At 39.7% G+C, this 27,730-nt stretch overlaps 1 protein-coding gene across 3 annotated transcripts; it reads right to left on the reverse strand.

The window, feature by feature from the left end:
• Positions 1-517: 517 nt before the first annotated feature.
• On the reverse strand, positions 518-26,744 carry TES (testin LIM domain protein). Of its 3 annotated transcripts, none has more exons than XM_015277434.4 (7): positions 26,202-26,397; positions 14,341-14,426; positions 6,416-6,668; positions 4,947-5,282; positions 3,351-3,566; positions 2,661-2,819; positions 518-2,023 (listed from the first exon to the last, which is right to left on the reverse strand). In XM_015277434.4, the coding sequence occupies exons 2-7, from the start codon at positions 14,424-14,426 to the stop codon at positions 1,832-1,834; spliced, it is 1,242 nt and encodes a 413-aa protein (XP_015132920.1). In that variant the 5' UTR covers positions 26,202-26,397; the 3' UTR covers positions 518-1,831. The 3 variants fall into 3 exon arrangements, with proteins under 3 accessions (XP_015132920.1, XP_046758043.1, NP_989954.1); XM_046902087.1 differs by lacking the exon at positions 26,202-26,397 and adding an exon at positions 14,692-23,468; NM_204623.2 differs by lacking the exon at positions 26,202-26,397 and adding an exon at positions 26,548-26,744 and having other exon boundaries at positions 524-2,023.
• Positions 26,745-27,730: the final 986 nt, after the last annotated feature.

The following is a 27,730-nucleotide window of genomic DNA, read 5'->3' on the forward strand; positions in this document are numbered from 1 at the left end:
TGAGAACTGCTTGCATTAATGACAGTCTTACCAATCACGTTAAGGAGAAATAGAGCTGTTACAGAAGGTGGCCAGGGAGGGAAGAGGAAATTGCCCAACATCTTTTTACAAGAAGTTATTCATAAAGGTCAGCTACGTCTTCTAGAATAGATGTTAGCAGGTGGGTGAGGACAGAAGCACCCAAAACAAGTAAAAGCCAAACACTGTTAATCATTTAATGAGACCTTACATGAGTAATACCCTCATGTGAATAAGTGAATGTGAACAAAACTTAGTGGTGTGAATTTACTTCTTCACAAACTTTTGAAATTATGTATTTGTTTGAACAAGACCCATCCTTTTTCACCAATGAGTGCCTCAACAATACTGCATATGACAATAAGAACCTGACAATGTTACAGGCCTTACGTTTTGCTAGAAATAATGTCAGAGCTAAAGAGATGTTTAGGGATATTTCCGTTTCCTCTCTGTCTCCCTCCAAAAAAGGGAATTCGGCAAGAACAGAATCAGAGGACAATTCAAGTGAGCAATACCAATGTTTATTTGTAAGTGTTACAATATCAGCATCATCAAACTTAAAGCTGAACATCAAACTTTGCATAGTATTTTTTTTTTCTTTTTTTGAGGCTAAAGATTCCCTCTTCGGCACAGAGATAGCAAACAAATCTCACTGTAGATCTGTAATCCTTTAAGGGGAGGAAAAGAAGACAAACACCACAGGAATCAATTTATTTGGCTTATCTAATAAGCAAAGGAGATACATAAGAGTGAACTTTTTATTCAAAAACTGGAAGCCTTCTAGTTGAGACTTCTTTCTGCTTTGGTTAAGAACGTACAATTCAAAAGCCTAAGTACAAACCTTTTGCAGTATGACTTACTTGGGAATGCATACGGTACCCCTGTGCTGTGTTTCTCCGACAGAAGGCACAATATGCAAAAAGAACATTCATGAGAAGCAGAAGCCAGATCCACAAGTTGTAGTGGATTTTTATTTAATTTGGGTAGGATGTCCCCTTAGATTTTCTCCACCGTCATCCCTCCCCTCCAAAACAAACAAGCAAAAGCAACCATAAAGCCAAACCAAACCAAAAACTCACAAAAGATAGAAGCAAAAGAAACCCTTGCAAAGTAACTTCAATATTCATAACATGAAAACTGCACATGAAAAGTAGTAAGAAGAAACATGAGACAAACCAGTTTTTCAGTGATGCAGGTACTTTACAAACTAGATGTGAGAGTAGTTCCTATTTCTCAACAACCCATGTGTCAACCAGGAGCAAAAAAAACAACAAACTACATGCAGCTTTAAAACAAAACAACTTCATTCTCCCTGCCCACTTGAGGTCTAGTGAACAAAACTGTATGTGGCAGTAAAGCTGATCATCTTGTCTAAAGTGCTTGATGAAAGCAGGGAAACTGAGACATAAATAACTTGTCAAACTGAAAGTGGAAAAGCAACATGGTTGTATAAGAAAAAAAATGGAGCACATTCACATTTTCTTCTTTCATTACAAAGGACACAGTGAAAAGATCCTTCATAGTGAAGAGTTCCCTAAAGTGTGTAGAGTTCATAACATACTTTTTCCTACAGTTCTGGGATATGAAGACACTTGACATAAGACTCGGGGGCAAGATCCCAAAGAATAAAACGTTACAGCTAAGGAATCAAGATTACAGGACATGAATTAGTCACTAAAAAAAAAAAAAAATCTTTGGGAAAATGCTAGTTAGTACTTTCCATAACCTTAAATGCCACAATTCTACGTATTTTACAGTAGAAATGCAAATGCCTTTGGAACAGAGCAATGCTTAGTTTTCTGCATGTCACCCCTTAAGACATCATCTTCTTCTTACATTCCACTGAGCAAAAGACCATCCCTTCCACTGGCATAAACTTCTGGCCAATTAAACACTTGCTACAACAGGAACACAAGAAACACTCCTGTGTAGCATGCCAATTGAAGTTGTTGTAGGTCACACGCTGAACCTCTGGATCTATAGCGTTATGACAGCCTTGGCAGATCTATTAGGAAAAAAGACAAACACAAAGAAGTCACTTAAGTGAAGAAGGAACATTCTCTCTACAATTCCAACAAAAGCTCACATTCCTAGATGTTCTCAAAGAGTACTGACAAGTGTCAAAAGAGGCCTATGAAATAAGTTTCCAAGTTTGGATTTTTCCTTCATTTTATAAATGAATTCATATATTTTATAAATATATAAATTTTATAAATGACCAGAATGCAGCTGAGTAAATAAAACAATGAAAATATGCATGTGAAGTCAGATTAACTTGAGACAATTATGGTGATTCCCAATGCGCAAATCAGGATATGAGCTTGTTATCAATATGTACCTGGGCACTATTACAGACATCAGTTACAAGTATATTTTCCTGTGCATTGGTAGGTATAAAGGTGTGCTAAGGAATTAAGAGTTACTAGAAAGTCTTGAACTGAATTCATCTTGAGATCTGGTTTCCAAAAGTTACTGTTTTCTTTCAAAGCTTCTTTCAGAGTGAAAGAGAGATGATCAACTTGGACCTACACACATACTCAATTTACACTCTTCAGATACTCCCACTCTGAGAAAAAGGTAAGAGTTTCATGCTCTTCAAAATCCCTTCCTTCACAACACCAATAGGTCAGTGAGGATCTTACCGCAGCATGTTTCTTCACATAGCATGGTCTGCAGACTGGCTTGTCATTCACCATGACATAGATTTCTCCAGCCAAAACACAATCACAGTCAAAACAGCAGAAGTGTTTCAGATGCCAGTTTTGACCTTCTGCTTGAGTATATTCATTGCTGAATATTAGCTAGGAGGAAAACACACAAACATTAATATTTGAATAGTACTTCCTTTATTAAAGCTTCCCTCGTGATATTTTGTAATTTGTAATGAACTGTTGGTATCCCACAGCTTCAAATGAGTTCAACAAAAATGGAAGTATTCACTTGTACCACTATTTTCCAAAGTTGCCATTAAGAAACAATAAGATGCCAAAGGCATCAGGCAGGCTGTTCGCTCTACAGTGCTAAAGCCGTAATTTAGTGAGGTGCTCCCCCTAGCGCCCTTCCTGCGGAAGCAACTGCATAATAAGACTTCTATATACAAGAACGTACACTCGTATTACACACATATCCTACTCTTCTGTGGACTGCACAAACCCCCACCAAATCCAGAACGAACTATGGAACCTCCTGAATGTGAAGTGTCCACATACATCTCAGTTCTTTGCAACTATGGGCTGCTAAAACTAATGAACAGATGCCTTATCTCTGAACTATATTAACTTTTTTGGGATCACAAACTTGTGCATTAAAACAAAGGTCGGGCTATTTCCTACCTCATCACATCCAGCACAGCGGGGTTTTTCACTATCACAATAATGTCTTCCACAGTACAGGTTGCCATTCTTCCAGAAATAGATCATGTCTACTAGAAGTTCGCTGCAGGTACAACAGACAAAACAAGCTGGGTGCCACAATTTGTCATATCCTGCACGTTCTGCATAGACAGCTGGGTCACCTTCTTTCATGTTCAGCTTGCAGCGATAGCAGGACTGGAAAGAGGGTTTACAGATTAAGTAATTCTTTGAAGAGGAATGTTTATAGCAGTTACATATTACATAAACATTTATTTAAGCCCACCTGCCCGTAATGAAACTACAGTATTAACTTTCATCCAGTATCAGGTAACGTGACATATCACAGAACAGCAATTCTCACACCAAGCAATTCAAGATGATACTTATTATACTGACAGCATTACTGCTACTTAAATGGATTACTGTATTTTGCACTATTCACATTCTTGAAACTACCATCCAATACTTTGAAAAATCCAATAGACAAAACTCATGTTATGTTCTCTGACCATCACATACTCAAGAATAAGGAACCTCCATCAAACCAACTAGACTAACACCAGTATACACAACAAAAATATGGCTGTGTATTCACAGATTGTGAGGGAAAAGTCACCTGTCACCTGCAAAACCCTCAGCCCAGACAGCTAAGAGAGAAAGCAAAGTCCCTCTTTATTAGATGTAAAACTTAGTAGTCTGCTCAATATCCAGTTCTCTGTTACTCACCTTTTAATTGTGGCAAAATAGATTTTTAGCAACAAAAACTCATGAAGACAATTATTATAGGTAGACTTACATTAGTAGTGGAGATCTGATTTTATTTTTTAAAATCAGGTTTAAAAAAAAAACCTATACCTTCAAAGAAAGTGAATTTCTACCCTGCAGCTACAGGAATACACAGTTTCAGGCTCGGTCTGAATCACTACATACAAGAAAATCTAGAGAATGAAGACTCAGAACTGATGAGCAGAAACAAATAGGAACAACCCTTTTTGTTGAGCCGTTACAAGGTGGAAATCAGATGTCAAAGGGGAAAAAATGTGATTATGAAAAAAAGCTACTCAAAACAGCAGTTACATGGCTTAGCTTGCTGGAGATAGAGGGAAGAGGTGCTACTTTATTACTTCTTGGTTTTACTTCGTTTTAAATGCAATTAGACAATTGGAGAATTTTGACTCTTTCCTAGGAAAAAAAGTTGACCACAATTAAACTAAAATTAAACTAAAGTTTTTGAGAAGGGAAAAGCGTAGCAGTCAGTCTGTAAGATTATACAACCTCTTCATTATTCAGTAGAAGCCATCCTGCTATAGTATATCTCCAAGCTAACTTCTTTTTTTTTTTTTGTTATGAACATAAGTCATCTTGGAAGCTATTTGCACCAGTGTGATCAATACTGTCAGGAACTAGGAGTTCTGAGCAAACGTTAACAATGTTTTCCAATTTCTCCTCTTTCATCTTCTCCCCAGATGTTCACTATTTCAAATGAACAAACATGTTCATTGAGTTAAAATGACCGAAGAGAACATTCAAATGGAAGACTACCTTCTTGCTTTATCTTTTCTTTCTTATACTTACGTATTGAGATGCCTTCTGATCTGCTGACTTGTCCTCCATTGCTCCTACAGCAGCTGAGGTACTTCTGTCCCCACTGTTCACGTTATTCTTGTCAGTTGCTTTAGTTTCCAGCTCACCAGGGAGCTTCACATCTCCTACACCAAGTGCTTCATTTTTGTACTTCTTCACAAATTGTTCCATCTGTTTAACTTCATTGGGGGATAGCTCATGGCATTTTGAAGGATCCTGATCGTGAGCAGGCAGCTGCTTAGCCAACTGCTTCTTCCTGTACTGAGCGCCTTCTGAGCCAGCAACAGGCTGTTTCTCCTTTGGTAGCATCTGCATATACTGTCTAGCCTAAATCAGGCAGAATTAGATATCAGATGCCATTTTTATTATAGACCTATCCTTTTAAGCAAACAAGTGATTAAAATCATCTCTACTGTTGCTAGCGACAGACAAACTTGTCAAAAACAAGGTTCTTTTCATAAACATTAATGTCCCGAAGCACAGTAGACAGAGAAAAAAAATATAGCAGAAACATTAATTGGCTTCTTCCCAGAGTAAGAGACCTTTAAGCTATTTATGACATGTAGAGTACATAGTTACTAGTTTTCAGAGTAAACAACAATTGTTTTACATAGCACCTTGCCCCTTCAAAACTGTCTATAACTATGGATCACCAGTACAGCTTTAAGAAGTACAAGCTGGAACAGCTTCCCTGAGGCACATAGCCCCTTGCAGAACTAGTTCTAGGAAAAAAAAGCTCTTGTAAAGCAAGAACAAGTGTAAAAATGAAAATGCTAGCTGAATACTAAGTAATGGTCAGTTTAGCTGCACGAGGTTTGATTCATTCACTGAAAAAAGGTTATTTAGAGAGGCAAGTCAGAAATCAGAGAATTCCAGCAAGGATTACACAACACTGCAGTACAGTAAATTAACAATAAAAGCTTGAAAAGCAAAGCAGAAATCCTCAGAAGGCTATCTACCATCCCATCTACTTGAGCTGCAAACATACTGAACGAGAGCTCTTCTGAGATGTCAACACCGATCTTGCTCTTACCATATACAGTAAAAGACATACGCAAGTCTGGGTGTTCCCCTTAACCTTAAACTGTGACAATAAATTGTATTGTGTGCATTTGTGCGTATGCACACACACTGCACATCTTTCAAGTTTACTGAAGAAGGTAGATTAGATAAATTGCACTCCAGAGATGTAACGAGTTCAGAGTTATCTACTATCAAACAAAAATTCAGTCTCATTTCCTCAATTCTCAAGAAGTTCCACAGAAACACATACATTTCTGCAAGACTGCACAGGCAAGAGTCACTAAAAACATCCACCATAATTTTAGTTTTGAGGAGGAAGAAAAGTTTATGTACATTCAGAAGAACAACAAGAGGCAGATTTGTTGTTCTACTAAACTGTGCTTTATATTTCATCAACTCTTGCCTTGAACATGAAGGAAAAAGAGGGTCTGACTTACAAGTGTCTGATTCTGAACAGGAGGAGCCCACTCATAGGTCACAGTGTTGATGGATATGTTCTTCTTGGCTGGCACTGGATTAGTCAGAATCATTACGTTACGTTTATACATGGGAATGCCATCATTTTTCAGCTTTGCAATAAGAGTCGTATATTTTGTATCTTCAAAGAGTTTCCCCACTTTCCTGTCTTCTTCATTGCTTGTGAGGACATCGTGCTCTTCCTGGCCACACTTGCAGTTGCGGCATATTTTTCTGAAATTCATGGAAACAGCAAAGAATTACAGTCTCAGCTGCAACCTACACCTCCCATTAGTGGCATGTGTAGTAACAATATCAGCAGGAACCCAAAACCTTGTTTTTGGTGCTTTGATTAGGTTAGATACAAGTTTGCCTTCCTGCAACTTGTCAAATATCTTTGGGGCATATTCTTTATTCTATTATTTATTCACTGAGATTAGGATCGATGTGTAATGTCATACTAAAATGCATTAATGTAGTTGGCTGCTGTGTCATTCCTTCAGTTACATCACTGCACATACAGATGTCCATGATCACCTACCTATCAGGTTTATTATGAGTAGTCACACATGACCCATGCCTCAAGCATATCAATATGATCCTCAGCAATTATTTATTTGTACCCTTAATTTTTTTCAGGTCCCCTTTGTATATTCAAAATTACACACACTAGTATTTCTCCATTTGCATGATATACAGTTACCACAGGGTTACTATCAACTGGAAACATTTGTAAGGAAAATAAGTATACAGAGAACTGAACATGGTGCAAGTTCAGCATTTGAAAGAGAAGGTGAAAGAAGAGTGACTTGCTTATATGGAGAAAGTATTTCTGACATCTCTGAACAAAGTCAGAGGTACTCTGGTACATGCTGTACAGAGAATTTTCACAGATAACAGCCTTAAAAGGTAGGAGGTTTCACTTACTCAGATAAATGGAAGTATTCTTTCACGTACAATAAAATACATTTGAAGTCCTTTGATGAAGGCACATTAGATAGCAATTTATTACATTAAGCATAACTAAACAATTCACTTTTAATAACAGAACCTTGGATTAGCTGCTCTGGTTATTATTAATGGCTTTCCCAGAGCTTCCATTCGACCACAGTATAAGGAAATTAGTGAACTTGGATGTTAACTAATGGCTCTCCTTATATATGAAAAGAACAGATCAACCTTCTAGATGTCTCTTGAAAATGAACCAAAATGAACATTTTACCCACTTATTTACTCTTCACATAGTTAATAACATAAGATTGCTATATATAAAACACTTCTCAACCCTGCTTACCGGAAACCATGTAAGTCTCACAGTGTTTGGCAACTTGCTGTCTGAAGCCTTGAAGACAAGATAAGTACCTTATTGTAAGGCATGTAATGAGTGCATAGTTGGAATGAGCCATGACTACAGTAGGTAGTGGAAAAGGGAGGAAGGGGAAGACATGCCTGTAAGGTCAGGTGAACTGATGCACAGCCATCCCCAAAATTATACAGTATATTGTAAGCATACTCTATGATCACTTCAGTGTGTGATGGATGCAGTCCTGGTCATCTGATAAAACAGCAACCATAGTTTCCTGAGTTACAAATCCAAACAAAAACAGTCAATTTTGCTACCTGCTACAGAAGATCCTATTTTTGAAGGTTTATTTCATTATTACATCAGTGATGAACAGAGTTCTATGCCCCACAGTGCATATGCAACTTGAACAACAGTTTACCAGATATTTTCTTCATTTTTTTTCCACATAAACCTTTAGCAATAAGCAGTGTGTTGCAGTCTTGTTTCTTGATAGTATGTGCTCTAACAGCACAGGTGGCTGAACAGACATGTCCAGGTAAACTGCACACTCAGCAAGCGTAGTGTAGTCCTGCTGTCCAGAACTATTCTGATTGCAAAACAGAACTCACTGACAACAATTCATATGGTTGTACTGGCTGTGATCACAATGGCAGTACAGCAGTTTGTCTAGTTTTGCCTACTCCACACAGCCTTCATCTTCAGCAGCATAACACTGACAGCCTGCAGAGATCAGAGCCATCTCCAACAAGTTCTGGGGGAATTATTCCCCTTGGATTTTCACAGGAGCTGGAAGAACCACAAGGGTTTTGCTCATATGACATATCTACTTTCTATTAGAGTTCTGAGATCCTGTTTCTGTTCCCTGCTAGGAGAACACCATGACTTAACTGTTTTTATCTTCAGTCCCACATTGAAGGACTAGTATGTCTCACTAGTTTCAGTATTCTTGAGAGATTTTCTGTTACCTTGATAAACAGATGAACAAACCCATACAAAAAAAATGAAAAGATGTAATTTATCCTCAGGTCCTTCCTGGGTCCCAGTGTGAAAACTAGCATTAAACTACTGTGGCTTAAACTTGAATTGAGAAGAAAAAGCATTATCTTTATGCTTGCTGAACTTACCCCTCTTCATGCTTACTCATATCAAGAAATTGACTGTGGACATTTCATCCTAATGTTATCTCCTCACTCTTTCAAGGAATCGATGAATGACTCTTTGTTCTATGTGCAGTTTGCAAGAAGCTGTTTGTAAATGTGATTGTTCTGGATTAGAACTTGTGGATAAGTCTCCAAATGCAGGAGCAAATAATCCAGGAAGAGAATCCTGACTCATAACTGATGTCAGCCTATTGTAGTAAGTTACAGGAAAATCCCCGAGGCTGCTGCCATCTCCCCTGCTCCCCAAGGCTCCACTGAATCTCTGCCACATCGAGACATCTGTACACTGCTAAAAGCCAAAGAAGGTTTCCTGTTCTGATTTATAATCCCTTTTCTTGATTAATTCTTAGCCCTAAAGGTCAACTGGATATCTTTTACGCATACAAGTCTTAGCACAAAGTACTGCTTACAATTCAGTCATACTTTCTCCCTCTAAGATGCTGTATCAGAGTCTTGATCATCTGTCTCTGTTGTTCTTTGACTACAATAGAACTATCTTTCTTAAGTGACTATATCGCATTACCTCAAACCCTTCACTACACTTCACAAGTCTGTCTGATAACTGACACTTAATTTTTTTTAGTTTCAATGTTAAAGCAAGTGTCTCACATTCTGGAACAGCCAGTTGCTTCCTTATACAGACTTATATTTATCTCTCGTGGCTTTACCTAGAAGACAGGCAGCAAGACCATTCTCTTCATTTATTCTGTCAATGAGTGATAACAGTATAAGCATAGGAAAAGAAAATATATATTTTCTTTAACTTGAGGGCATTCAGCAGAATCTCTATTAAATGAGATGTTAGAGGTTCCTGAGAGCTTTGGGCACAAACAGGAATTTAGCAAAGGATAGAAGTGTTCCCCAGTCCAATCCTAGTAGCTTGGGAAGCTTTCCCTCTCCAAAACATGAGATGTAAGGAGGAAGCTTAAGAATTGTGGAATTAAAAGTGATATCATTGCACAGTACAGATTTAGTGGACTATGTCTTGCTTCCAGGTCTTGGGTGGGTAGAAAGGAAAATAGATTCCATATTCTCTCCATGTCTCCTAGACCCATGAACTCCCATGTCATAGCTTTCTACTACCTACAGGCTCCTTCTATAGAAGGAAGCATCACTCATCTTCCTGCTATTTTAGTTTGTATGTGCACAGAGAAGAATAATAATTCAGATCATGACCCTTTCTATGCTGGCTTTGAAGCATCAGAAAGAAGCATTTGCAAGCCCAGAGAAACTCTCAGCAAGCACCTGGCAAGTCTTGAGGCTTTGTTCTCCACACAAAAACAAATTAACTCAACTCAGATCTTTTGGTTCTTCCTTCTGTTATGTTTTCCTGCTACTAATACAGCTGCAATAGTTGTAAATGCAGTCAGTACTTTGCGTCAGCTCTCACCTGACAGCCTTAGTATCAAAGGATGTTAAAACAAGTTCCCTCTGCCTTCGAGGGGTCATATCTGTGCCAAGAAGCCAGTTTCTCATAATGACCAATCCCAAGCTTAAGATTCTTGTCTCCAGAAGCTTTAACATTTTGGCAATTATCACTTCCCAGTGTATGATTAATACATCAAAGCCTTCCTTCTCACTTGTAAGATCTGATTCCTGTTCCACATCTCCCTCTAGTGGGAAATACATTCCCAAAGAACAAATATATATATATATATATATTCTTTACCAGTAGCAGTTTTTAATTATTATTATTATTATTTTATTTTTTTATAACAGCTAGCTTGCCATCTTAGTTTTGTGGAGGAAGTTTTGCAGCCTGAAAGAATTACTACATCTGAACTTAGAAGACCCTGCTCCTTGTTTATGCTGAATCTGGATGGAAATGTAATTCTGAAGACAATTTTAAAAGCTAAAGTTATTAGCACACAGATAAAGAAGGTAATTTTTTTTAAACCACTGCAGACTGCAACTTTCATTGTATTGACTTGTAGGAAGGTCACAACACTGAGGCTTTAAGAATTTCTATGTTTGGGAATGAGTTTTACAAAGAGCTTTGTTTATACCTGCTTGTGTACTAGCTCAAATTAACAGTTCTGCATCTGCAAAGTCAGCCCACCTGTTGTGCCAAGAACTGTAGCACAAGGAGCTTAGAGACTTCAAGTTGCTACCTCAGAAGATATGTTTGCCAAACGCTAACAGTACAGAGAAAGATAGTGTAGAAGCTCTGTGTAAAACATTGCTTCTAGATTGGTATATTTGGATTTTTTTTTGGTGCACTCTCCAGTCTGACCTGCCAAAGGCAGCACTGATTCTCCCCTGTGCAGAAACAGAGAAATTGCACCTAGTTTTTAAAGGCACACAGTTTCCACGTACAGATGAGAGAACCCCACAGTCTTCTGAAGCACTTAAGCTCCATCCACCAGAGGGCAGAGTCACCCTGACACCAAAGCAACTTACAGCCCATGTGCAGCACTGCTGCTGTCTCAGTTGCTGCACTGTGTCTGGCTGGTATGGAGTTAACTTGACTTAGAGTGCCCCTATGGCACTGTGTTTTGGATTCATGATTAAAAATATTGTTGGTAGCACTTATTATTGCTGAGCAGTACTTGCACTTTAATTTCACACTCTGTCTCTCCGTTGGAAGTAAGGTAGGAGAGGACAGTTGACTCCAGTTGGCCAGAGGGATATTCCATACCATACAAAATCATACTTAGCAAAAACAATGGGTGTAGCAAATGAAGGCAGGCTTCTGGTTTCCAAAGTAGCCATTGCTCACACACTGTCTAGGGAAATGGTGAGTAACTGCCTTGCATCAGTTGCTTCCCCCAGACCCTGCCTGCAACTATTGAACTGTCTTCATCTTGACCCACAAGTATTCTCACTTCAGTTTTTCATGTTCTCTCCCCAACTCCAATATGAAGGAAACAGCAAAGGAGCCCTGGCTGTGGGCTGGGGTCAACCCGCCACAGCAATTCTTTCCAATTAGAAAACCCATCCTTTGAAGATGCATAAAAGATAAAATTAGTGACAAAATTTGAACCAACTTTGATAATTAATGTTACAAAGATAATATTCTATTCATTTCTACTTGCACGTATCGATTCAAAATAGCATTTCAGATTAAGGCTAATGTGGCTAAGTCGTCTTGGTTTGACTGGGATAAAGTCAATTTTCTTCATAGTGGCTAGTAGGGTGTCTTCTGGATTTTGGATGAGAATAATGTAAATAACACGTTGATGCTTTATCTTTTGCTGAACTGTCTTTGCACAGAGCCAAGGACTTTTCAATTTCTCATGCTGTCCTACCAGCAGTGGGGTTGGGGGTGCACAAGGAGCTGGGAGGGAACAGATCCAGGACAGCTGACTCAAAGTGGTCAAAGTGATATATTCCATACCATACAACATCAAGCAGAAGTATATGTCCTGGGGGGGACAGAGGAGTCAGGATGTAGCCAGAGGAACAAAAGTAAGACAGTAAGTATTCAGACAGGTGAACAAACATTCCAAACCCATCCATCCATTCCTCTTTGTGTTCTAGTGATGAATTCCTGGGATGTCTATGCCATGCAAAATGTACTGCTAGATTTTTCCTTTAAGAACTTCTTATACAGCTAATTTCAGACCTCATATTCACATCCTCCCTGGGTCCAGAAGTAGATTCAGTGGAGAAAAAGCTATATTCCAACTTATTCTAGAATTGCCTTAGTTGCCAACATTTCATCTTTTAATATGTTACATTTGTCTGACATCTAGAGGAAGTATTTTTCTTGGCCACCTTGTTGCTTGGACTATCCTCTATCTTCTCAACTCTCAAACTATAACTTCAATCGAAACCAAACAGACACTGTTTTCACATCATGCTACTTGCTCTTTAATGCACTGCCATCTACAGGCTCTCTTTAAGAGACAGTGTCCTGACGAGTTGTTTATTTAGAACCTACCACAATAAGCCATAACTGCAGGAGCAGCACAGTGAAAGGAGTATTAAAGAAAAGCACACTAAAAAATCTTTAAATGCACACCCACGAGCAGCTACATTCCAACATGGCAAATATGCTTATTTATGTGACTGTATTGCTTCAGACATTTCTTTTTATCCTTAATTTTTTTTGAAGAATAAGTTAGGAAATAGGTCTCAGCAGTGGGAACTAAGAATAAGAGAGGACAAAAAGAAGAAATTATTTGGTCTCATCTTTTTTCCTCCCAATATATAATTTCATCACCAAACTGACCCTAAACACAGGTCTTTCACTCGAGTAGTAAGAAATATAATTTTCCTGTAAGCACAGAAACAGCATATTTACTCCTACAAGACTTGTGTTCAGTTTCACTGAATCACCTATACACATTACCTATTCTGTTACCTCTACATGAGCCTTCCCAGAGTCTTCCCATAAATTATTTGTTTCTTATGTCTTTAGACACCATATTTATCTACCAGACTACTACCATTCCTTGTTTCAGGTTGTTATTTGTCAGTTGCTTCCATAGTTACATACTGCAGATATATAACTGAGTTATAACCTCATAACAGAAACATAAGTTTCTGCTGCGGGATGCCTGGTTATTTTCTAAACCTTGTCACAGCTGCACTCAAGTACTCTGAGACAGATGCAGTATCTCTTAGGCCTTATCTGCACCTGATACACTCTGAGATGTATAAAGATCAGAATTAAAATCCATCATGGAATCCTATCATAGATACAGTTATGATTATAGCTAAATAGCACTGGGGAAAGGCAACTGCCTTAGTTAGGGTGTTTGTGCTAGTGCTACTATCAGTCACTTATATTTATCCTTCACAGGCTTTTCCCTTCAAGAGATTTTTTATTATTTATTTTTATTTTTAATATCAGAATCTCTGAGCTACTTCTTAAAGTTCAGCCAGCATGAACTGTGAACTGAGAGAGTCAGAACTACTTGTTAAGGTTTCAGTAACACAAAGAAGGGAATAGGACGTTTCTGTCAAAGCAGCAGCACTGACCTCTCAAGGGTCTCTTTGCTGCAACTATCATCAGTCCTCATTGGTTTAGAAGTAGTGTATGGTCCAAGGCAAAGAAATACTTAACTTTGTTGAAATATAACACAGCTCCCTCCTTACAGATGTACACAAAGTTTCAGCTTCTTTTCAGCAGAGATAATTTTACCTAAAATCTCAGATCAAAGCTAATGTATTTGATCAGAAGTTGAGAAAGAATTTTATTACTGAGATGAAGCACTCTTACAGTAGAAATAGAGATGTTTTCAAATGTACTTCAACCATTTATTAAACTAAAGCAAATGCTTCAGTAGAAGCAGCACCATCAACTTTAGTGCAGATAAAATGTATACTCATACATGATTACCTACTTAGTTGTTGCAGTGCTGCTGAGAAACTCTTATCCTGAACATGAACACAGGATCTTTAAAGTATCTGAATAGTTTAATGGAAAAATAGAAGAAAAAGCTTAGTACTTACACATTTACATACAAGTGGTAAGGTGTGTTGAGTCACTTACCTCCAGAAATGAAGCTCAAATCCTTCACACTTATCCTTGCATTTTAAGCAGGGGGCACCAAATCCCTGTTCATGGCCCAAGCCCATCTGTTTAAAGATCAAGAAGAAAACTATTGTCAGCCCCAAGAATTAGCTGCATGAATGATCTCACTGTTTCCTTTATAACATACAACCCACAGCTAAAACAGAACATTAAGCATTTGACTAAGCCAACATCAGGCTGTTTGTAGGATTGATCTAGCAAGCAGAAAGCCTTAACCAAAACCAAGTTGGTTTTTTTAGTTTATATTTGTGTGTATAATATGTCTCCCCCAAACAGCTCATACTGCAGACTTCAAAGGGGTAAGCAGACCTTACAGCTCTGTCTGTAGCTGTGAAACCACAGTGCGAAGCTGTAAAACCTCAAGTCCAAGTTCAGAGGTATTTAATCCAGCTGTCAGGACAAAGTGATCTGCAGCATATGACTTGACAAAATACAGAAGATCAAGAAATAAACAGACTCTACTTTGATATCAATAGCCCGAGCATCAGATAAAAATAAAGAAAACATTTAAGTGATTAGCATAATATTTTTGAAACTACTCTGACAGTGATGGAGACCAGAACATACCTTTTATAATTTTGTTTCAGTTGAACTAATACCAGCTTACTTCCCAAGGAGAAAGATGAACAGCAGTTAGTGAAAACAATGACCATAAATGATACACAGTGTTTCACTGTGAAATAATTAAAAAGACACACAACCAACTTATAACACAGAAGTAATTTGAGAGAATACAAAAACCAGTGCATAACAGAGGCCAAATATTCACACAGTATATCGATGTATTGGCACATTTAAGTGGATAGCGAGCAGCACCGAAAAGTTTGAGGTGAGAAACAGATATCAAGCACCATAACTTATGCATTTAAACAATATACTAAATTTCAATGCCTCATTCCAGCTCTCTAAACCTTTGGGAATCACCACTCTTAAATCAACCATGGTCACAGCTGAGTGTGCAGGCTGCTGCCCATGCAGAGGGTAACCCATGCCCATACTCCCATGCACTGCTCCCAGGCATGAAGAACACTTCCAGCAGGCTGTGAGCATACTCTTTGGGAGGGACAGTATTCACGATGGAGACAGCTCACTTCCAGTCTGACATAATTTACCATGAAAGAAAAAAACAACAAAGCATTGTGGTCCTTTTCAACCCAGGCCATTCTATGATTCTATGGTAAGTTCTAGTACTAATCTTAGTTCTGCCAACAATAATACAATGCAAGCATTAATTAAATGTGGTGATGCAAGTTTTTTTTTCATAATGAAATTGTAGTTTAATCTGCAAGGATATAAGCAGTTCATCTTTCAACTTGCTTCTGTCCAAAGTGAAGGAACATATTACTTGCAAGCCACTTACTCAAGAGAGCACAAGAAACAATGCCACAGCTACTGTTTCAATCATTTTCTATTTGAAGGATCACTGCCTTCATAGCAATAAGATAATCCTAAGAAAACTACAAGTCTTCCTGAAGATTATTATTTGGGAAGAAGTTGCACTTTAGCAGCTATCCAGCTACTGCTTGCAAGTGCAAGGACAGGCAGAGAGACGTGAAATTATTTATTTCTTCTATGTGAAAGGAAGCCTAAGCCTAATGGCTCAAGAAGTTCACACAGATGAGCTAACATGAAGGCAGATCAGTAGACACTCAAAATAAACACAGCTTGAGAAAAGTGCCCACAGGAACCTAGTGAGGTTCAAGAGGTCCAAATGCAAGGTGCTGTACTTGGGTTGGAGACAAGAAAAAAGAACAAAAGGCTATGGGGAAACCTCATTGAAGCCTTCTGGTGCTTGAGAAGGGGCTCGTAAACAGTAGGGAGGCTGACTGTTCACACAGTCTGACAGGGATAAGACAAGGGGGAACAGTTTCAAACTAAGAGAGGAAAGATTTAGGTTAGATGTTAGGCAGAAATTATTTACTCAAAGGGTGGTGAGGCCCTGGCAGAGCTGCCTAGAGAAGTTGTGGATGCACTATCCTTGGAGGTGCTCAAGGCCAGGCTTGATGTGGCTGTAGGCAGCCTTGATTTAGTGGCTGACAACTCTACCCATGGCAGAGAAGTTGGAACTAAATGATCTCTAAAGTCCTTTCTAACCCAAGCCATTCTATGGGTCTACGATAACTTTAAAGATGAAATAGTTATTTTTTTCCTCAACTATATATATATTTTTGATCTATATTGGATACATAAAGAACAAAACGTTGGCTTAGACATTCTCTGTATGGGAACTGTTGAATCACAGCCTGAACCTCTGACTGACCACCTGAGGCGAGTGCTGAGTCAGCTGCAGGGGCACAGGTGAACACCTGAGTGACCGGAAGGGGTGGAGCCAGGCTCCCCCCCTCCTAGACCCCATTTAAGGGCTGACTCCCAAGAAGGAAGGATCTCTATCTGGAGATCACTCCTCTTGGAGCCCTTCCATGAGCCCAGGACATGGGTGAGCTCTTTATTTCATTTCTTCTTTGTAACGTGATAATCCCTCTGGTTCAATGCCTGTTTGCCATACAGTTCTCTAATAAGGAAACTAAAGCGACATAATTGTTGCTATTTTCAGGATAGGATTTTTTTGTTCTGTTTTGTTTTTCTTTTTAAAAAAAACATCCTTGAGGAGTGCTTAATTTGAAGTGTGATTGCAATTGCCTCTCAAAAACACAAAGAAAATATTAACCCATTCTCTACAGTTGCTACCCCAAACCAGCAGTACTTTCTTATGCTCAAGCTCTTATCTCCTTAATTTTTTTATTTCTATTTTTTAAGAGAGAAGGCAGAATAGAAGTAATTATTATTTTATTGCAGTGTTATAAGGCACAGAAACCTAACTTCACTAGTGTATGAAGAGTTACTGCGCAGTATACCTAGAAATGGCCTTAACATTTGAAGAATTCCCAAAACAATCAAATACGAGCAAGAGAAAGAATGGCTTTCACAAGCAAATACACTATTCCCAAACCTCCTAACATTTAAGGGTCTTTCAGGCTAAAAACAAGTAGAGATTATTTGTTGAGCAGCACAAGATTCTTCTCCTCAAGTGCTCCACCCAAAATACACTCCCTATCCCAACTGAGCTGACAGCATCCAGCCAGCCTACTTGCACTGTCATCGTTCTCAACACCAGTATCTTCAGTGACGTAGGATTTTACATTCCCTCCCCAGTAAAATAAAGCACATCAAGGATATGTTTATGTAACTTAAGGCAAATAAACTGAATTAGTAAACAAGACAGACTTGTTCTGATGCACGTTCTTCAGTTTGCTGCAAAAGAGAAGGATGGTCTTGTCCATGTTGCCTGGTCATCTTATAGATGTTTAGCTTGAAATTAATAGGCACTCTCAGAATTGAATCAGATGTTATTCCACATTCAGTTTCAGCTTCTGCCTTTGTTCTGAGTGAGAAACTAGGTAACCACATGCCAAAATACTAAGGATATAAAATAGCATTTGCAGACACGGAGTTTTGAGTTTGGAGGCATCTAACAGCGTACATCAAATACAGTGCCATAACAGGATCTGTTTCAGTGGTAAGGAAGCATCAGTCCCAGAAGTGAGTGTTGCTTTCCAGTAGCTGATTCTGCTGTAACTCAGGAAATTCTCAGCACCTAAAATTCATTGTGCTTCATCATTGCTGCTTGCCCATGTTTATTCCCCAGGCCTTCCTACAGACACAACTGGTGCTGAGATGGAGGACCCAGAATTACAGTGAGCTGAGCACACACTAGAAGGGGAGTGTACATCTGAGTACAGGATGGAATCAATTTTCCCCATAAATGGAATCATGGGAGAAGCGGCCCAGATAGGTCAACTGGAATTCTGCCAGAAAGAGATTTGTGTGCCTACTGCCATTAATTTTCATTTTACAGCAAAAGCTATCTAAAACCATCTGGTACGACTAACATAGCCAATATGGATTTAAATAGCCTGAGTATGGAAAATGATATAAATATGACTGAGATCATGATTAAATAGTTCAAGGGTAAAGAATTTTAAATGGTTGCAGCAAAGTGAGAATTACTGGAGTTTGCCCTCCTTCAGAGTATGCTGGAATCCAGCATGAAAAGTTGGCTAACTTTAGAAGAGCCACTTGTAGAAGCTTATTGTTGTCTTAAAAATCTAAATGGTTCAATTTGAATGTCCAATAGTTTGCCTGGATGAGTAAAAGAAACATTGCAGTTACTATAAATTAGTCTAAGCCTGGATTAGAACAAGTGTTTATGATCAACTTCATTGAAAATGACCAAGAATTAAAGTCTAAGAGATCCTGTTTCCCAATCCTATTAAGTTAAACCCTCTGGGAAGTGCTTAAGTCTGGCTTCTTTTTAAAATTATGATTTCATAATTTGTATTCATATATATGTAATAGATTTAAAGAGGATAGGACAACAGCATCTCCTGATATGGGATGCTACAGAATAATCATAGACACAAACAGATCATGATGAAGCCTATGGGCTGATATGAATCAAAATATGTTTCACCAGCTCTGGCTTCTCCTATGTGGTAAAATACTGATAAGGTTGTACAATAAATTTGCTCCTATGTTGAATGAACTTGGCAGCACTGTGGCACAAAAAATAGTAGTGATGAATGGAGAATTATCTTCTGGTAGTTAGAAGAACGTAATGCTACAAAACTCAAGATTACTGTTGATAATTGCAGGGGAAAAAAAAAGAGCCCTAAGAAATCTTGGGTGAATTAAAATGAAATCTCACAGCAGTAATTTTCAAAGCTTGCATATACTTGCTTTTAATGATGATAGATGATTTAAAGTTGAAAGGGCTCTCTGGAGGTCATCCAGCTACTCAGAAAGAACAGGTGCAGCTAAATCAGATTTGGCAGAGACCTTGTTCATTTTGCACATTCAACAACCTACTACAGTGCTGGGCCACAGACAGGAATTAATCTGTCTGATCAGAATTCCTCACTGTGGAGCTTCTGTCTACTGTCTTGTACTATCACTGCATGATGATTAGAGCCCAATTTTCTCTCCTCTATTTCCTCCCACTAATTAAGTACAAATGGTACCAGGAAACTGGAAATCTTTATTTTTGTTATTATTTAACAGTCAACGTACAACAAATATAGCCTTCAAATAACACTAGCTGCACAGACTTCTTGCCTGCTTAAAGAGGAACTGCTGAAGTGCAATGATAAGAAGTTCAGAGAGAGGAAGCTGTAAAAAAAAGAAAAGAAGAAAGGAGAAGTTCAACTTGACATTTCTCCCACAAGGTTTCTTTTACATCCTGTGAGTCTCACCAGAAGACCAGAGCAAGCTAGGGGTTTGCTTCCTCACCCTTCCTCTCCCCATGAGGGGACTCATGCATCACCTGGCAGATGATCCGATCCATCTTTCAGCTTGCCAGGGATAGTGTGGCACAATTCCCACACCCAGCCACTGCTGAATGGATGTAATTCCACTGCAGGAGACCTGTCTCAATTTGAAAGGTTGTGGCTATACAGCGAGAAAGCAGTCAGTGTTGTTGCAGTACTTGAGCAGAACCCTGCACAGGGTTAAGGAATTTTCACTGTTCTTTAGTAGATCTTTCTCCTGTGTCCCTCAACATTCCGAGAACAGAAACAATTTCTGCTAAAGCCATTCTTGAGTTCACTATAACAGAGCAGGACTCCTCTGGTCTGAAGATTACTGGGCTATTAACTCACTCGAATATGAGTGGGGAACAAAACAAACACACAACAGAAAAAAAGAAGTACAGCATAACAGATGATGTCTTTAACAGATTCTAATGTAGCTTAGAAAACTTCCAGAAAAAGTCAAGGTCAAAGCCAAGCATGGGGGTGGGAGGGAAAGAGAACAAAATCTCATCAAGAAAAAATTGTATGTGCTGTGCATGCTTTATTGCTGAGACCTGATCTTATGTTACTGAACTCTATACATGCAGGTGACTTCTCTGGTTGGGAAACAAACTGGAATTTGAAATAGATTTAATGTAATTTTCTTCAGTTTTTAAAGTTTATTTCTTGTAATTCCAGAATGGTGTGGGAAAAAAAAACACAAACATTTATATCCAGGCTCCCTCATAAGACTTCTATGAACACTATGAGAATAGAGAAAGAGATCTCTAATGAAAAATACTGCATAGACCACTCTATATTTGTTATTTAACATAACAAATTTTAATTGATGGCAAATCTGTTCTAGCTTTTCTTTAAGCATGAATTTATTTCTAGGGAAAATTTGACTAGGATTAAGATGCAGAAGCTCTTGTAAGGAAGAATATTTGCACAGGAAGAGGGATGCCAAAAAGTGCCTCCATCCAAGAAAGATATTTGAAAGATAATCTGAGCAGGACAAACATAAGGATAAATCAAGGAACTGCAGCAGACTATGACAGCACACAAGTACTAAGAATTTATTTTATTGTGATGTCTTTGCTAAATATCAAACAGCTCGGAATATAAATATTTAAGGCACTACTACAGTCTACTGTCAAAAGACTATCAGCTATTAAAGACCTCAGCACAAGTGGAGTTTTTTCCCCTCACAAAGTCCCATATGATGCTAACAAAGTTTCAGTGTCGTTGACACACACTGTGACACTGTCTCTAAAAACCCTACAGTACAGTAGGGTTTATAGTAGAGTACCATCTACCACCCAATGCTCTGAAGGCAAAGTAAGATTTACCATCCTTTCTCTGTTGCTCTTCCTGGAAGGCCTAGGCTTACGTGTATAGGTCACCAGGAAAAACTAATCCAACACAAGAACACAAGTAAGCACTGCCTCTTACTTCCAGTCTTTCAGTTGAGTGGCTTACAATAACATGTATAACAAGAAATGGTGAGTACTCTCAAGCTGTCCACAAAGACCTTATGGTAGGTAGACAGCTTTACAGTTATCATGCATATGGACAAGTGCAATGGAGACACTACCAGAATTACTTTACAGACAGATCATGGCTTGTACCATGGGCTACTGAGTGTGCTAAAGCCCCAAGGAATCTCAGATGCACCTTCACTTCTAGAAAAGCCCCTGCGACCACGCAAGGGCCTTACATTTGATAATACACCCAACTTATAGGCCACAGGCCAGCCAGCTTTCCTAAAGATTAATGAAAGTTATTTTAAGTCTACCAAGTCCAGCTCCTCCCAACAACCTGTTTTAAAAGAGGCATTCTAAAGATAGATCTGTCATTTTGTTTAAAATAGGAGTAGTAATCAAAGAAGCGAGGTATTCATTTTCATGATACATGTGTATTTTACCTTTAAATCTGTGCTTTTGCCCAAATATCTTCTAATATTTGTTTTTTGGACCTGCAAATCTACATACTTACTAGGATCTTTAGTCTTGCAGGAAAATTGGTTTTATTGCTTTTCCTCCTCTCTTCTCCCTCCCCTTGGCCCAAGCCAATGCATTCACAAGCAGCAGCTAGATAGCCTCAGACTAAAAGCAAGGCACAAAGAGGGATGAAGACAATAACAGACCAGAGATGCACATAGAGCAGTGCCTGAAGCACAGTTACATTTAACATGATGTTGAATGGGTGCAACAGATACCACCTTATTCTCTTGACCACATCTAAGACCCAAAATAACAAGCACAATCTTTCTGTCTTCACTGCCCCACTCTTCCTGTAAGACTCTAGAATCTAAAAGAACCTCACTAACTCTTCATGGCAGCAGAAGATATATGCACACAGTATAACATACACAAATCACATCTATAACCATGCATATCTATTTCAAATATATCTTGCTGTATGTGTTATAATTCACAACGTATATTTTACATCTACCCCACACCACTTGGAAGATTTGTATTTGCTAAGATGAAGTCACCAATTTACAGAACTTATTCACTCATGTGAAAGGAATGCAGTGCATTTTTAGCTACTTCTTCCAAGAAAGTTTCACTCCTGATGGCGACTCACTAGTTGCCATTGTTATCATTTTACCTAGAGGAAAGAAAATGTTCCTTTTTTTTTCCAGGAAAATGTGCAGAAAAAGCTCTTTGTTCCTTTAATGGCAGAAGGTCATAATGAAAAACAACTCACTGATTAATACTTTGTTTACAGTTATGCTAGCTGAAGAAAGTTTTACCTAATCTCAGAAGTTATGCACTTCTACATGGCAGGAGTTCCTTGGCTTACTATCCAGGCATGTCATTATATTTTATGGTCAAATACCCAGGGAATACTTTCACCACAGAACTAAAAAAAAAGTTTAATTTAGCACTGCTTTCTTTGCAAACCTGATATCTGCAAATGACAAGAAAAGAAATAAATGTGAAAGGCATTCCAGGCAACAAATCATACCTGTACGATATTCTCACTTCTCTCCCCACTAAGTTTGAAGGTAAAGAAAAAACATAAAAATCCCAGAACAAACACAAAATGCACAAAAAACACCAAGACACAACAGAAAGCACTTCAGTTGTTAAAGAAATGTAACCAGTTCTTCTCACGTCTTCATGCTTGTTTCTGTACTTCTTGGAGCCAAATTAAACTCATTTGTGTGTGAATTCTGCATTTCCTTGATTTTACCATACATAAGAAAAAAAACAAACAGAAAGAACCCCACCTCTCCTATCATGGGTTTCCACAGCAGTAACACCAAAACAAACAGTAACGAGTGATGTAAGCAGGAAGCAGAGCCCAACAAACATTACTAAATTGTGCTAAAAGATGAGAAAGTTGACTTTGCTCCTAAGAATACTTTATTCACCATTCACTTATCAGAGAGCAGTACAGTTGTTAACTTAATGATGTCTACAGAATTCTTAGTGTTTTCTTCCCACTCTAACAAACCAAGCCTCATGCACATTGAAAATCACGCAGACACTCCACACTTGAGACCTCTTCCCTCAAACTCCTTTGCCCTCTCCCCAGCACAAAGTTCCTTTTACAAAGCAAGTATTATTCTGTGAAAGCTTATACAGAACAGTCTCAATGCTAGCCCCTTATTCTCCCTAATAGAACACGAGACCATGCTGTCAGCAGGACTGTACAAAACATGTCTGCTGCCTACTGATTCATTTTAAAAAGATCACTGAGGTGAAAGACAGGGATGAAATCTGGACTGTTTGTTCTTGCAGTCTCTAATAAAGCATTAAATCTTCATTTTTTCCTATTCCCCCCAAAGTAAAGTTCAAGAACACAAGGCATATTGTATTTGGAAGAATTTAGTGGTCTGTTTGTTCCACAAATACTTTTCTAGCTAGAGTTATATTTCTCAGGCTTCAACTCTGTTGTGAAAGCACTGTACATAGAAAGCTACCTTTGTGATCCTCAAGTGTGACAGTAAATTCACCTCCTTCTAAGAAAGAAGAAAAAGTACAGTTAGCCTTTAAGGAGGACAGGAAGTGAGAGAACAGTAAGGAATTGGACTTACTATTTACATTGTTAAAAAACAGTGAGAGAGCTTGAGCTCAAGCAATTGTGTCCTTAGATTCATCTCAGCAAAACACATAAGAAATATATGGTACACAGGGCCGCTGTTTCACTCTCACAAAACAGCAGAAATATGATCTATTTGCTGCTATGAGTCTGAAACAATGAGTCTGAAAATGCAATGGATGAGACAGCAGTTCCTCCTGCAGAAGGACAGATAGGTTGCTTTAATCCTAGTGGCCTACTAGAGGGGAAGCAATTCCTGTGAGATGAACTACGCTAGAATTAAGTTTCGAAGGATAAAAACAATCTGATGTGAACACTGAAAACAGACTTTTCTGAGCCATTCTGGAAGTGTGTTTTTTGGTACAAACCCAGACTCGCAGATATAAACACACTATTCATATGTCTACCTGTGTTTTTCTCCAGTACATTAACAACCCCTTGAAAGCTACTTGCAGTTGTCCAAAGAGCCAGCATCTATGCTCACAACTGAAGAACAGACTCTAGAGCTCTTGGCACAGAGAGATCTCAGGAGTGCCACATTGGAAACGTATTATTTTCTTTCTTTTTTTTTCCTTTTTTCCTTTTTTTTTTTTTTTTTTAAGCAGAAAATGAGTCTCATTATATTACCCAGTTTTAATTTAACAACTGTAGGAGGGCAAAGAAGTTGTTTCAGACCATCAACTGATTGTGTAAAACTCCATACCGAATTCGTTTCCCTCTGTCCTACTCAATCTGGATGCTATAGAATAGCCAACTTCTGAACTGAGGTTTTTGAGTTCAGAAGGGCAGCAGAACAGCAACCTAACTGATAACAGTGTGGCAACTCCTGTTTCCTTGTTTCAAACTCGATATTTCCAATCCGCCAGGCAAGTCCAGTTGTTCAGTAGTTTGTGCTTATTTAGGACCCAATGAATGGTAGAAGTTAATACAAAATAAGAATTCAGCACACAGATTTTGTTAATGTCGATATTTCTGTCCAAGGTGAAGGGCAGGAAAACAGAAGGTGAGGACTGCAACCTACTGCAGGTGGACAAGTAAGTCTGATGGGACCATCTCCACCTCGAGACACATTTCTCTCAAAGCACTTGACTGAAAGCTTTCCAGAATGTTCTCTCACCTTCCAAGAAAGGAAGAAAATTAGGAAAAAAACCAAACAACAATGAATAAGAGAGAAGTAAAATTTCCATAAACAGGTTTCAAATAGGAATTAGAAGACCTAGGTTAAAGACACTGCAAAGTTGAAGAGAACTATTATTCATACATTCCTCCCAGTGTACAAAATCTGAAGAAGCTCTGATTAAGTAAATAACAGGGGTCAAAGAAGAAAGAATTTATTAGAGGACATACCATTGTGGTAACAAAGCTTCCCCATTCATCCTGGCTCTGACTCGTAACAGATTAGTGTTCTCCTGGAAAAGGAATCTCAACTAAACCATAAGAGGGAAAGAACATGATAAGGAGAGGTGAACATGGGAGAGGAGGGAAATAAAAGAGGTTTTCTGAGCACATATATAGAAGAAATTCATGAAACATGAAGTTCTTCATTAATACTGCTAAGAGATGCTCTATGATGTAGAGCTTAAAAGAATATAAAATACAAATTAAATCCTGCAAACAGGATTTTGGTTTCTGTTCTTCCTTGGTTTCTGTTGTTGCACCAGCTACCACGTTTGTTTGGCTGGATTCTGAGAAATCTTTTGGAATCTTTGAAGTGGATGAGAAAGAAGTGTGAAACGTGACTTACAACACGTATAGATATCCAATAATTACATTACAATTCAAAGCATATGTTCAGCTGCAACAAGTTCCTCCAATCCAAAACTCCATCATCAGTAGAATCTCATCAATACTTCATAGCACACACTTATTCCCCTTTTGGACAGAGACGTTCCGAGAAGGAATGCTCTATTTCCCACATTAGTGTTACTGGAGTTCCAACAACTTCCAGTGAACAAGCTCAGTCATGCCATCACTCAGAGAGAGCTGTATCTACAGGCTAAACCTGCTTCAATAGGATTCAATCCTGAGGGGACCGGTAGCCTTGCAGTCTGTACAGCTACTTTGGCATCTGAGCCAGCTCCTAACTTGTAATTTGAAGAAGTTTGAGTGAGTATACATATATATGCATATATAAGCATGTGCACATGGACACTTTAAAACGAGGTACTACACTTCAACGTAACGACCCAGAAACACAAATCACCCACATCTGTAAACCATGGATTTCTAAAGTGTTGTCATACAAGGCTTCTGCTTCCGCAGTACCTGTTATGAGACCATTTGACAAAGTTCTTACAAACGGAGCTGCTGCGTAAGCATGGCATGTAGTTCACAAGAAGCGAGGATCAGGGGCGTGTCCCACAGGAGCTCAGTCCTACACGCGTAGCTTCAAATAGCAAGTTTCAGAAAGGGATCCATACAACCAGGTTACTTTACCAGTTTCTGTAGCTTACCATTCGCTGTTTGCCCACCTACCTTCCTCCACCAGGAGGGAAGCCCGTACGAGAGCTGACGGGCAGCACGACTCTAACGCGCCAGTCACACCAGCGCTCAGAGTTAGCTCGTAGCGTTCGGATGAACGCCCCAAATAGCGTTCGTGGGTTTCGCACACGCAGGGACCTCACACCTGGGCACGGCCACCGGTTTGCTGGGACGCACACGGTCTCACACTGGAGGCAGAAACGCCCACAGGATAGGAGCTGCGGGCAGCCCCCGCCTCTCCCCTTCCCCTCTCCCCTCAGCCGGAGCGAGGCAGTGCAGCCCCAAGCGCTGGGGGTCGCCCAGAGCGGCAGGTAACCGAACAGGCAGAGCCCGATCTCACCTTTTTCACTTTGCTTTCCAAGTCCATGTCGCCGTCCGACCGGACACAGAGCTCAGGGTGCAGAACGAGGCTGGGGACGGCTCCTGGCCGGTGACTCGGCACCGGTGCGAGGCGGGTGAGGCGCGGGCGGTACGCCGAGGCGAAAGTGCCGGTGCCGCCCTTCACACTCCGCCGCGGCGCTCAAACTTCCGCTGCCCTGCGGCAGTGGCTGCAGCCGAACAAAGGCGGTGTGGCAGCCAATCCCCGCCCGCCCCCCCGGCCTCGCGCTGTCAGCCAATCGCCGCCCCGCCCTCCTGGCCCGACCCGGCCCGGCAGGGCCCCGCCCGCGGGGAGGTGCGGGTCGTGTGGAGGGCGTTTGCTGGCGCGGCCGTGCTTCCCGCGGAGGAGTAGAACTGAATAAACCTGGGAATCGAAGGAATCACTAATGGGAGAAGGAGAAAGGAGGTGAAAGCGGACCTCGTCTGCTTTCGCACTCGCCGTGCCTCCCAGACACCTTCATGCCGACAGGGGCCCGCGTCCCACCTCGCTGCCCGCAGCCCGGCCGTACTGGGCGGCCTTCGTAACACACTGCTGGGGCTGAGCCCTCTGAGCTGCCCTAGGAGCCCGGGCTGGGGCCGTGTGCTGGCCGGTAGCCCAGGTGGGCCCCCAGCGCTGTGTAGAGCTGCTCAGGTGCCCTCTCCCCGCTGCCAGGAAATGGCGATGTTCTCCCAAGTGGATTGGCTTCCACCTGGAGCGGCTTGGGAGATCTTGGCACTCCCGGGACTGATCTCATCGTGTGTTATCTCATCGTGCTGTTTTATAGGAGTGTCTGTTGTTTAGCCATGGAGCTGGGCAACATTACTTTTCTTCTGTTGGCTGCGCGTGAATATTGTGATATAAAACTTGGACTTTGATCCCAGCCTTCAAATTCCTATATGCGTGATCAGTCATGGAAGGCAACCAATAGTGTAAAAAAAAAACTTTATGCATGATGTGTATATAATATAAAATGTCAGAGTGATTAAACATCTGCGAGGTTGGTTACTTCCATAAATAAATGCCTTTTGATCTTTGGAAACAATAGCAAACATTCATAGTCTTAGTGAATAATTTAGTAGATCATTTGGTCACTCATCTGAAGAGTCTAATCTTCTCTCTCCACGCATACCAATTGTTTCCATGCCTTAGGTTGTACTATTTCAGT

The sequence above is a fragment of the Gallus gallus genome, chromosome 1, assembly GCF_016699485.2.
Source record: "Gallus gallus isolate bGalGal1 chromosome 1, bGalGal1.mat.broiler.GRCg7b, whole genome shotgun sequence".
NCBI classification, from domain to species: domain Eukaryota; kingdom Metazoa; phylum Chordata; class Aves; order Galliformes; family Phasianidae; genus Gallus; species Gallus gallus.

Coding starts and splice junctions, on each gene's coding strand:
- TES (NM_204623.2), bottom strand. CDS start 26,574: ATGGACTTGGAAAGCAAAGTGAAAAAG. Junction 14,427..26,547: donor TGGAAAGCAAAGTGAAAAAG/GTGAGATCGGGC, acceptor ATCTTTAAACAG/ATGGGCTTGGGCCATGAACA. Junction 2,820..3,350: donor GCTGTGCTGGATGTGATGAG/GTAGGAAATAGC, acceptor TTTTCCTCCTAG/CTAATATTCAGCAATGAATA.